Raw genomic sequence first — 12,937 nt, 5'->3', positions numbered from 1 at the left:
CTCGTGGTGCCTGCAAGACCACAGCTGTGTGCTTTACTTTCTCATGCATGTGCTCCCTCCACAGGGCCATGTGGGTACAACTGCAACTAAGAAGATTGATGTCTACCTCCCCCTGCATTCAAGCCAGGACAGACTGCTGCCAATGACCGTGGTGACAATGGCCAGTGCCAGGGTGCAAGACCTCATTGGGCTCATCTGTTGGCAGTATACAAGTGAAGGACGGGAGCCAAAACTCAAGTAATCCTTTCTCTTCTCACCTACTCTAGTTCCTAGTGGTCTCCTAGCCACCAAATCTGCATCCTTGGGCATGTCAGTCTCTCTTGACATTAGCCAGAGAACCAGATTTTCATACTGATAGAGCTCAGAGTGCTCTCCAGCACTCGAGAGGCAGAGCCAGGCGGATCTCTGTGAGTTTGAGGCCAGCCTGGTCCACAGAGTGAGTTCCAGGATAGTCAAGGCTACCCAAAGAAACTCTGTTTTGAAAAACAAAAACCAAACAAACAAAAAATTATAGAGGACCTCAAAAAAACTCATTTAGGTACATTATATCTACCAGTATTTTCTGTAGTAGAACCCTTAACTTAGATATATGTTTAAAACATTTAAAACATTCTCAATTTTAAAATAACTTATAAATAAATAGATTACATGTTGGCATACATTTTAATTTTTTTATTAAATATTCTTCTTGAAGAACATTAGATGAAATTGTTATTAGGGTGTGTGTGTGTGTGTGTGTGTGTGTGTGTGTGCGCACACTTGTGTGCTTTTACATATACATGCTCCTGCTTGTACCTATGCCCAAGTGGATGTGGAAGCCAGAAAACAACCTTCAGTGTCATTCCTCAGGAGCTGTCCACCTCGTTCTTTGAAACCGTCTTTCATTCACCTGGAGCTCACCTATTACTCTGGGCCGATTGGCCAGCAAGCCCCAGGAGTCTTGTCTGGCTCTCCCTATCTAGAGCTGGGATGTCATGCATGTACTGATGTACCCAGATTTTTCCTGAGTGCTAGAGGGTGGAGACAGAAGGATCCCAGGGTCTTGCTGGCTAGTCTACCTAGCCAGTTCAATGAGAGACCCTAGTAGGGTAGAGATTTGTAGAGGAATAACCCAGATGTTGACCTCTGTCCTCCACAGATCACATACACACCACATATGGCACATACACACATCCATAAATAAATGCCATTAAAAGCAGAAAAATATCTACAGCTTTCTCAATAGCCAGGGAAATAGAGTTAAGCTTATCAGTTAAACATAACACAGAGTGGCTGGAGAGATGGCTCAGCAGTTAAGAAGAGCACAATGGTTGCTCTTCCATCGGACCCTGGTTCAATTCCAGCATCCACATGGCACTCAAAACTGTAATTATAGTTATAGGGCACCTGATGCCTTCTTCTGGATCCTGCAGGCACTTAATGTACATGCTACACAAACATACATGCAAGTAAAACATCCATACACATAAAATAAATAAAGATTTAAAAAAAGAAAGAAAATAAAAACACAGGTAGAAAAAAAGAAGCAAAAGGACTTGGCATGGTGGTGCCCATGCTCCTGGCACGTGGAGACAGAGGCAGGAGAATTGCTGGAAACTTTGATCTTGCCTACACTGCATAGTGAGTTCAAGGCTTTAGTGTTAGACCGTGTCTCAGAAACATGATAAATGATATGTTTATTCAGATGAATTACTAATAATAGTAATGCCAACCGAAACTCACCTATATATTTAATATCATTTATGAAATTAAAGTTTTTAGTGTTATGATGCTCTCTCATCATGGCACAGAGTCTAGAAGTTACCTCTCCTTTGCTTGTGAGTCCTTCTGCCTGTCCCTTCCCGTCAACAGGTGTTTAGCTCAGCTTTCAGGAGGAATGGGAGAAGTGGCTGGGGAGCTGAGAGAGTCAAACAGAATTGTTTGTTTTGTTTGTTCTTCCAGACAAGATTTCTCTGTACAGCTCTGGCTCTCCCGGAACTCCCTCTGGAGACCAGGCTGGCCTCGAACTCACAGAGATCCACCTGCTTCTGCCTCCCGAGTGCTGGGATTAAAGACGTGTGCCACCACGCCTGGCTTCAGACAGTAGAATTTAAGACAAAAACATACCCATTTTGGCAAAGTTCATGGTGAAATGAGGAATGACTCGTCTAGGTAACATAATAATCCTGTGTTCAACTAGCAACATGCATCAAAGGAAGAGACCACCAAGGCTTTGATGATGCATTCTGAAACAGGCTGTTTCAGTACACTCCTGCCAAAGCCTGTCAGCCAGGCGAGGGGCCAGATGAGGATCAGCCGAACAAAGTATAATGAAACGCACACAGCCAACCCCATTACTTTATGTACTGATTCTAAAAAGCAAATAAAAAATGTTATGCAGCATTAAAAGAAAGGATACTAGCCGAGCAGTGATGATGCATGCCTTTAATCCCAGTACTCGGGAGGTAGAGACAAGGAGATCTCTATGAGTTGGAGAATATCTTGGCCTACAGAGAAGGTTCCAGGACAGCCTGGGCTGTACATAGAAACCCTGTCTCAAAAAAACAAAAAGGATTCTATGGACCGGGGAAAATTTGTAAGAACAATTAGGAATTGGGGGAGATAGTTTGAAGCACATAAATAAGTCACAATACATTCATTATTTAAGAAAAGAAGACAAAAAAAATGTATTGGAGCAGCACATGGGATCACAGTACTTTGTCTACTTAAGCTATTATGTATAGAGAACACTAGACTTAAAAATCATCCGTTTTTAGCTTCATCTCTCCCTCATCATTCCTCACTTGACTGGTGAAATGACCAGTACTATATACTGACTTATTCACATTGATGCAACATGCTCAAATAGGAGAACGTTAAAATATCTCAATATGTCTTACCACAAATTAAAAGAGTAAGAGAAAAACCTTTTAAATTCAAAATTGCAAAACTCATGGTCCAGGCTGGCATTCCTGAACACCTTTTCCTGCCATACATGTTTAGAGAATTTAAATTGCAAAATACAGCCGGGCGGTGGTGGCGCACGCCTTTAATCCCAGCACTCGGGAGGCAGAGCCAGGCGGATCTCTGTGAGTTCGAGGCCAGCCTGGGCTACCAAGTGAGTTCCAGGAAAGGCGCAAAGCTACACAGAGAGAGAAACCCTGTCTCGAAAAACCAAAAAAAATAAAAAAAAATTGCAAAATACACATAATGAAATTTTTCGTATTTATAAATATATGTATATTTCATTTGGTAATCTAGAATAATTTAGCTTCCTTATTTTCATAGTTGGTGAGAAGAAGCTTTTGCTCTTTTTTTTAAAGCAATAAATGACAAACTAAAAGATTTTTAAAAAGAAACTTGAAAGGAAGGTTCAATAGGTGGTCAATTTAGGCTCTGTGTAGCTTGGGACCCTGCTAGGGTGATCTCTTGTGTTCCTTTGTCAACCTCTGTAACTGAGCATGGCTTTCAATGGTGTGTTCCTTCAGGAACTCCGAATGCTCACATTTCAGTAGTCACCCATCAGTGCATTTCGAATTGCCAAGTTAGGCCTGACTTCCAGGTGTTTGCAGTTTGTCTGTAACACTATATTCCTTAGTCCTGTTTGGTGTAAGCCAGTCTGTAAAGTAAATTTCTGAAATCCCTGCCTGTCAGGCAGTGTGGGAAGGATTTTCTTTTCAGCCTGTTAGTGTTGATGATGCACTGGAATAGATCCTTATTTGGTCTTTCCCCAGTGGCCTGGTCTGTGGAAGAGAACTTCATTCACTGGGGCCAAATTGCTAGATGCATGTAAGAGCTTTCCTCCAATTTTGGTTTGATTGTCAAGAAAACCATTTATACAAGAGTATTGTTCACCTGCCCTGTGCTGTGAAAACTACAGCAGCCGACTGGCCCCAGAGAAGGAGTGGAGGACTTGGCAGGGATTCTTGGCATCCTTGATTCTTTCTTGTGTTTGTTAATTCTTGTGTAAGATCAGACTGTGGGATTTAGTTTGATTTCCTGGTTATTTTGATGTACTGATTCTGAGAAAAACAGTGGGAAGACACTAACTGAAGCAACTTCAGTCTTTCTACATGACTAAATTGAACAATTTAGACTTCATTATTCACATTTATTGAATTTGCTCAGAAAATATGGCTTATAAAGTTTTGTTTAGATTTGGGTGGCTTACTATAATTTCATTGTACATAGTCCATGATTTTGAGGGGGAAAAATTTCCTCCAGCTTGTAGATCTCAATATGTACTTACTACAGCAATGCGTTTGATCACTTGCTGTTGCCTTGGTTTAAGGATGAAGAGACACAGAGTAAAGCTCCACTCCCAAGATCTCTTTATGCTGTCTAGGCTGCTCACAAACTCCTGGGCTCAAGCAGTCTCAAGCCTCAACCTTCTGAGTGCTGAGACAGTAGGTGTGCACCACCATGCCCAGCTGCTTCCCTTGTTTTTTCACAGGATAACATTACACTGTTTTCCCCACTTTCATGTTTCCACTGAAGAGTATCTCTTCCTTCTGATATTCTGGCCGTCACATAGAATGTCCATGTTCCCATGCAGGTTTGTGTGCATGGGAGTTTTCGTCTCATTTGGCCGAGTACCCAGTGAGGTGAGCTTGTATTGTAAGACCCTGTCAGCTGTCTTTCAGAAGGCTTCTGGCAGTTGATATTCCACTGGTGAGCGGTGAGAGTTCTGTTGTCCCACACCCTCCCAGCATTCAATGTGGTTGGCATTTGGACTTTGTTATGGGTGTGCAGTGGTCATCCCGTGTGCTGACTTGTAATCCTCTAATGGATGATGCTGAACATTTTATACTTGGTAGCTGTTTGGCTGCTTGGGTGAGCTGTTAAGATTTTTTGCTCATTTTGAAATTGAGTTGTTTTCTTATTGTTCAGTTTTAAGAACTCTTTGTATTTTTAGATACAATTCCTTTGTCAGATGCTTTGCAAAGACTTTCCTCCCAATGTGTGTTTGTCTTCTCTTCCTTTTAGTAGCATCTCTTACAGAGCAGGTGTTTAAATGTTGGTGACGTCAGCTGACCCATTCTTTCTCTCACAGGTACGGCTTTTGGTGTTCTTCCCATTTTGTTTAATTGTGTGTGTGTGTGCGCGCGCGCATGTATGCATGTGTCACAACATTCATGTAGAGGTCAGAGGACAACTTGCGGGAGTCAGTTTTCTCGCTATACCACATGGATTCTAGGGATCAAACTCAGGTCCTCAGGCTTGGTGAGCACCCTCACCTGCCAAGCCATCTCGCTGGTCGTGGAGTTGTATCTAAAAAGGTCCTCATTATATCCAGGGTCACCTAAATTTTTCTCCTACATTTCCTTCTAGAAGTTGTGTGATTATGTGCTTTATGTTTAGATGGATGAACCTGGATTGGGATGTCTCAATGGTAGGGTGCTTCCCTAACATGCACAAGGAGTTGGGTCCTGGGTTCAATCCTCAGTGCTACAAGAAGGCGACGGAGAAAAGACTATGCCTTGGATTGAGCCTGGCTGGGAGGTCTGGGTCTGGTCGCCTAGTCTCTATGTGCATAGCTTGTTGCTCCAGCACCATTTAGGAAATAATTGTTCTTCTCCTTTAACCGCCTTTGCCCCTGAAGATCAGCTTCTTCTGTCCTGTAAGGTCTGTTAAAACAGTCCTTAATTGATCTTTCTCCATTAGACCAAGAATGGAGCAGGAGCTTTTGAATAACACCCATTTGTGTAAGAAAAAGAAAACTTGGTGAGGTTCACCTTGTCAGAATCCTGAGATATACACCAGCTCTTCACACATAGCCACATTTATTCTGCTTTATAGATAATTGAGGGATTTTTCAAGGGTAATTTTGACGGTTCCCGTTTCTTATGCACAGACTTTGGTCATATATCATGACTCTCGAATACACTAGAGCACTCCCCTTCCTGCCTTTTTCTGCAGTCCCTTAGATACTCATCATTTCTCTGGTCTCTTATCTACTGTTGATGTTTATCAGGCTACTGATAGGTGAGCTACTAAAACCCTGAAGAGTTTTCGGTACTCTGGAGCAGTGTTCCTGTGGAGATTACTGCTATGCCCAGTAGTGGAAGTGTCAAGCTGCAGCCACAGTGTTCAAAAGAAGTAAAAAGTAAGCTGAGCCGGGCGGTGGTGGCGCACGCCTTTAATCCCAGCACTCGGGAGGCAGAGGCAGGTGGATCTCTGTGAGTTCGAGGCCAGCCTGGTCTCCAAAGCGAGTTCCAGGAAAGGTGCAAAGCTACACAGAGAAACCCTGTCTCGAAAAACCAAAAAAAAAAAAAAAAAAAAAAAAAAAAGTAAGCTGAAAGCCTGAGGCATGTTGGTCATTTCCTATTTTCTGGTAGTCCACATTTTTAAAATTAGCAAAAGATGAACTTAAATTTTATAATTATTTTACTGTATCCAAAATAGTATCATTTCAGCATGCAGGGGGTGGGGATATAGAGGTGTGGCTCAGTTGGGAGATTGTTTGCCTAACATACAGGGAGCCCTGAGTTCCATCTCTAGCACTCCATAAAAGCAGGCATGATGACAAATGCCTGTGATCCCAGTCCTTGGGAGGTAGAAAGGGGAGGATCAAGAGTTCAGAGTCATTTTTGATGACATAGGGAGTTGCAGACAAGCTACATGAGACCCTGTCTTTCAAAAAAACAAAACAAAACAAAAAGCCAGGTGGTGGTGGCACACACTTTAACCCCAGCACTCAGAGAGGCTGAGGCAGGTGGATCTCTGTGAGTTCAAGGCCAACCTGGTCTGCAGAGCAAGTTCCAAGACAGCCAGAACTACACAGAGAAACCCTGTCTCAAAATAGCAAAAAAAAAAAAAAAATCTGTCACCATTATAAAAACTTTTATACACAAAATACACACTTATAAATCTTGTTGTGGTTGTAAATCTTTAATATCTGGTGTTTAGTGCAGTTTAAAGTAGACTCCACTCAGACATGCCATTTGAGAAATGCATAGCAGCCACTTGTAACTTATAACTGGACAGTGCCAAATATGCCAAGCTGTGGTCTAGCCATGTGGTGCAGACCACCATCCTAAGGTAGACTTGCTTCACTGTGTTCAGTGTCATCCATCTACAGCCCTTGAGGAAAGTTGGTGGTTTTCTGTAGTCAAGAGCTTATCTCATTAAGCATCAAACATCATTTTTCATAGATGCTTGGAAACATATTAGCATCTTTGTCTGTTCTCTTTGTCAGAGTACAGTATAGTAGTTAAAAGTATAAAGTACAGAGCCATAGCCTTGGTTCTAAATCTGGTGTTACTGGAACAGCATGTTCTTGAATGTGTTACTTAGATTCCCAGCAGTATAGTGTTCTTGTGTGTAAAATGTAGTACACACTGTAACAGATTATTATTAAAAAAAAAAAAGATGAGAAAATCCATGGTAAACATGTTTCTATTGTTGCCACATACCATTACCATAGCCAGCTACACTTACAAATTTCTAGCATTCATTCAACACAGGAGTGTGATTTAGTACTCTCTTATTATAAATGATTTATAGCTGGCATTTTCTCCAGTCCTGCCCATGCCGCAGCCACTCAGACCCAAATAAACACACAGAGGCTTATATTAATTAAAACTGCTTGGCCATTAACTCAGGCTTACTACTGAGTAGCTTTTACACTTAAAATCAGCCCATTTCTGTTAAGCTGTATGTCATCATGTTTTCCATGGCTTTACCTGTGTGCCGTTACATGCTGCTCCCTAGACGGCAGGCTGGCATCTCCTGACTCAGCCTTCCTTTTCCCAGAATTCTCTTTGTCTGCTTATCCCACCTATACTATACTTCCTGCTTGGCTACTGGCCAATCAGCTTTTTATTTATCAATCACTCAGAGCAGCACATTCACAGCATACAGAACATCCCGCAGCAGTGATTGATTGTGCCATAGTGTGATACTCTGCTGTCACGTAAGTGAGTCCTTGATGTCTCCATCTAGCTTTGCTGTTTGATGTCTTTGGTCCATTCTTTATCTGTCTCTTCTCACACTGAGTGCACACCTCTATCTCTTCTCCCCTTTCTGGGTCACCATTAGAGGCCTCCTTAAGAACCGTTTGCTCAAACATTATTAGGAAGTAGCCCTTCCTCTTTTGCACTCCTAGCTGCGCTCCTGTGCATGTCACGGCTCCCATTTGAAGCTGGCAACACCTTACGCATTCCTACGATTTTCTAATTAGATACGCTTTCTGCCTTCTTCTCTGGATATCTGCCTAATCTCCAGCATCCTCTGTGTCACCTGTGCTTCTCTACTCCTCACCTTTGGCAGCCACTGACATTTAAAGATTTTACCCTCCATTCCTTCAGCAAATAGTTTTGGAGTGCTAGGCCCTAGACATTAAGGAAGGATAAAATGGAGAACAAGAGAAATGCCATCACTTCACTCAGAAATTTACAGTGTGTTTGGTAGAAGAAATTATCAAGTGTAATAGCACTCTGTGTCTGGCTCATTTCATTTACCATTTGTATTCATCCATGCATTTCCCCAACACTCATTGAGTGTTTTGCTGTATCTCAGGCATTCTGCTGCTGTACAAGTGCTGTGTATAGCAGACATAGTCTCTCTTTCCTGAATTCAAGAGTCTCATAAAGGAAGTGGGCAAATAAGTGAAAAAATTTTCAGATAATGAAGCTGAGTGCTTTGAAGGAAAGGACACCATTCATGAGTGCCTAGCCTGAAGTCAGGGAGATTCCCTGGGAATGGGCAGCAGAAGCCCTTGGGTCAGAGAGGCCCTGCAGATGGAATAGTGTGGCAGCAGACCCAAGGCAGGAGGAAGCAGTGTGATTGGAGCACAAGGGAAGGCATGAAGAAGAGAATGGATGAGACTAAGAGAAGTGGACAGCTTCTAAAGGACTTGAGGTGGAACTCCCAGAATGTGGGGGGAGAGATGATCCCCTCATTTCAGACTTGGTTGCCTTATGTGCCATGGTACCCTGTGTTGTGATAGGAAGCCTTGGAAGAGTCTGTCTTGCTTGACTTCCCAAGGACAGGGTGGTGTGAGTTTAGCTTTCTGCCTCTTAATTTGGTGGTCCTTTTGGTTATTGGAGTTCAGAGGAGAGAGACAAACTGGGAGTGTGAATCTGGGAGACTTCTGTGTGGAGATGTTCTTTGAAACCTGCAGCATGGGTTAGAGAAAAGAGAAAGGCCTTGAAAGTGGCCACTGAAGAGCTGTATTGAAACAGAGGGGTCTCAGAAAACAAAGAGGTTTAAAGGTAGGGCAAATGGGGAGCTCAGCTTGGGATGAAAGACTGAGCTTACTCAGAGAACATCCAGGAGAAGCAAGAGCAGCAGCATGGGGCTGAGCTGGAGTCTGCACTGGGTCTTTATGAGCTTGTACCCCAGTCTAAAACACAGTGCACTCAGTGATTTGTGCAACGGATGGGGATGTTCACATCTGGACAGATGGTTCAACCCCATCATGCAAGGGAGACCTTCTGCAGGTGTCTGATAGGGCAAGCTTCTGCCTGTCACAGACCTTTACTCATCAGAAACTACCAAACTGAATGGTATCAACGTGGTGATGTCCTGCTTTTATTATTGTTGTTGTTGTTTTAGTTTTATAAAATTATTGTTTGAGATTGTAGTATAATGGCTTCATTTTCCCCCTTCCCTTTTCTCCTTTGTTTTGTTTTTCAAGACAGGGTTTCTCTGTGTAGCTCTGGCTATCCTGGAATTCTCTCTGTAGACCATGCTAGCCTCGAACTCAGAGATCCACCTGCCTCGGCCTCCCAGTTGCTGAGATTAAAGGCATGCGCCACCACCGCCTGGCCCCTTTTCTCCTTCTAAACACCCCTTAGACTACCACCACCCCTCCCACACATGCTGTCTTTCAAATTCATAGCCTCTTTTTTCTTAAACTATTGTTGTGTGTGCATGTGTTTTTAAATATGTAAGTTCAACCTGCTCAGCTTGTATAATGTTTCTTGTATATTAAATCTTAGGCATGACTGTTTGAGTTTAGATAACCAGTTGGTGTGGTCTTCCTGGGCAAGACTGTGTTCCTCCTGTTCTCAGCACTCCTTAGGTAGTTCTTTGTGTGGGATTGAGGTCTTCTCCCCCATCCCATCTAGTTTGCCATGTCTGTTGGTATCGTTCTTGTTCAGCTCATGTTTAGGCCGCCGTGGAGACTTTATGAGTCTAGCTTCTGACATTCTAACACTCTCACAGGAAAACAGGAAAATCCTGTCCCTCTGACTCTTATAGCCTTTCTTCCCCTCTTCAGCAGTGATCCCCAAGCCTTAGGTGCAGGAGTGGTAGATATAGCCCTTGGGACTGGGCTCCACAGACTGCGTTTTGATTGGTTGTGGTTTTCTGCAATGGTCTCTATCTGCTGCAAAGAAAAATTTCCTTGATGGGGTGAGGACTACACTTATGTGTGGGAATTGGACAAATATTTACAATGTAGTTAGGAATTATGATGGTTTTGTAAAGTGGAGGGAGGGAGAATTGTCAGCCCAGGTAAGAAAGTTTCACTTAAACTATACATGTATATTTATATAGTAACTTAAGTATAGTATAGTTATTTTTAGGTAGGATAGTTAGTAGTATGATTCCTTTTGACTTTTCCAGACATCTTTACTGTTATTTTACCCTCTTTCTTCCTTCTGTATTTATCTTTTTTCTCTCCCTAATTAGAGCCCCCCACCATTTTCCCCATTTTATTTTTTTAATTTTAATTTTATGTATATGGATGTTTTATCTGCATGTATGTTGGCATATCACTTACATGCTTGGTGCCATGAAGGCCAAAAGAGGGCATAGGCTCTCCTGAGACTAGAGTTTCAGACAATTGTGAGTTGCTATGCAGGTGCTGGAGCTAAGACCCCAGTCCCCTGGAAGGGCAGCCAGTGCTCTTAACCGCTGAGCCATCTTTCTAGTTCCCATGTCCTGATTTAAATGATAGATACAGAGATACTGCAGACATTGTAGTTGCTGAGTAGAGGAGAAAGCAAGCCCATACTCAGAGTTTACAAATTACCAGGGTTGCCCACTGCTATATGATGGTTGATAGATAAGACAGTGTGTCCCACATGTGCTAAAGCACTCTTAGTTTGTTATCTTATTTCTTGTGACAGCTTTGGAAGTCATAAATAATGTTTTCATTAGAGAGAAACTGAGGTCTAGGAGTTAAGTAATTTCCCAAGTTCCCCTATGTTTTGTTCAATGGCATAGTAGAGAGGGAGAAGAATGCAGATCCTAAATCAAGGTTTGAACTAAAGCTGCCTGTTTCCTTTGCTCTTAACTATTCTGTACAAAGAAATGAAGCTGCTGCTGCTGCTGCTGCTGCTGCTCCTCCTCCTCTTCCTCTTCTTTCTTTTTCTTCCTTCTTCTTTTTTGTTTTGTGAGACAGAGTTTCCCTGTGTAGTGATGGCTGTCATAGATCTCGCTCTGTACACCAGGCTGGCCTCAAACTCACAGAGAGCCATCCACCTGCCTCTGCCGCCCAAGTGCTGAAATTAAAGGCATGTACCACCACCACCAGGTTCTTCTTATAAGCAGCATCATGAATAGATGCCGTAATCATATTCATAGCAGAGACTCTGCCATCCCTCCGTGCCTACTTGCCTCCTCTCAAACATTGCATACTGTTGATGTCATCCCAGACCCTGTGCTGGACACTAGGATACAAGTAATCATAATCTGTGGTCTCAAGGTTCAGTCTATGGTGTAGACAGATACCAAATCATACATGCTCCCTTTCAGTATCATGGAGACTTTGAGAACAGTGAACATCCAGAGAGTTCTAGGGACATGAGAATAAGCCTTTCGAGTTCTGTCTGGAGCCCCTGTTGCTCTAGAGTGGGAGGAAGTCAGGGAAACCTTGCCAGCAAAAGTGAGGCTTGAACTAAATTTTAGTGACTTGACTATCTAAGAGCATGGCACCTCCAGGCTGATAGTCCACACAGAGGTCAGACTGACAGGTCATCTGGTGAGGGTGTGACTAAGCCCCAGGTATGTGCTCTAGAATAGAAGGCAGGACAGAGGTGAACTTGGAAAGCAGCACAGCATAGTGGAAGATGTTGTAGAAGGCAGATTCTGTTGTCTTTATTCTAAAGGTAGGGAGATGACAATACCACATTTATGTTTCTGAAACATCCTGCTGGTTGTGGGATTGAAAGAATGTCTACAGGAAGCATATATAAAAGGTTATGGGTTTGTGAAAGTCAGAACCCGCCAGTTCTGTAACTTTGTTTGGAAGACTGTCTGCTTCAGAATAGTGCACAGGACTTTCCAGAAATGACAGAATTAGCAAATAAGAATGTTATACAGTTATTATAAACTTGTTCAAGACAGCAGAGCTCTGTACAGAAACATGATGAAAATGGGGTAAGGTATGAAAACAAGAAGGGCCTTGGATTTGAAGACGATGACAGAAGCTCTCCAGAGAGGAAGGCAGATTGTAGCTACAAAGGCCTAGCTTCCAGTTAGCTGCAGCAGGTGTTTTCTCTCTAGAACGGATATCCTGGGGAAATAGAGACACTCCTGTGTGAGGCTACTGTGCTTTCAACCTTAGATCGTGACCAGTTTTTACTATTCATTTTATGTAGGTTCTGGAGAAACAGAAGCTTTGACAGTCTTAATTTTTCTCCTCTGACTTCAGAGACCAACCTCTGAGCTACATAAAATCTTCTCAGTATCCTCCCACTTTCCCTTACTAGTGCCCAGCAGACTCTTACTATTGATCTGCCATCACAGTAAAGGCCAGGGTCCTGGTGTTGAGAGTTCTGGACATTTCAGAATAATGTGTTCTTTTCTTTTTCATTAAAAGCAAAACAGAACAGTAAGCTTTTGCCTGTGGTCATCATACTATAAAGGATTTTTTTCCCTACATTTCCAAAAAATGGGTGCATTTTTATGAGTGTGTAAATTGAACATGCCCGATAAAACCTGGTAAAATCTGGGATTCTTCCTGGAATGCTCCTAAAGTTTTTATGTATGAACTAAATGCTATCCA

General features: G+C 42.6%; 1 protein-coding gene across 6 annotated transcripts in view; it reads left to right on the top strand.

The window, feature by feature from the left end:
• Positions 1-12,937, top strand: part of Mapkap1 (MAPK associated protein 1) — a 216,499-nt gene that overhangs the window by 94,529 nt on the left and 109,033 nt on the right. For all 6 annotated transcript variants that reach the window (XM_052726308.1, XM_052726309.1, XM_052726310.1 and 3 more), the window contains one exon: positions 65-237. In XM_052726308.1, coding sequence (XP_052582268.1) covers positions 65-237 — 173 coding nt within the window. The remainder of the gene's footprint in view (positions 1-64; positions 238-12,937) is intronic.

This window comes from Peromyscus californicus, unplaced genomic scaffold, assembly GCF_007827085.1.
Source record: "Peromyscus californicus insignis strain IS unplaced genomic scaffold, ASM782708v3 Scaffold_7__1_contigs__length_154581171, whole genome shotgun sequence".
In the NCBI taxonomy this organism is placed as follows: Eukaryota; Metazoa; Chordata; class Mammalia; order Rodentia; family Cricetidae; genus Peromyscus; species Peromyscus californicus.
This window is presented reverse-complemented; position numbering and strand designations above follow the sequence as displayed.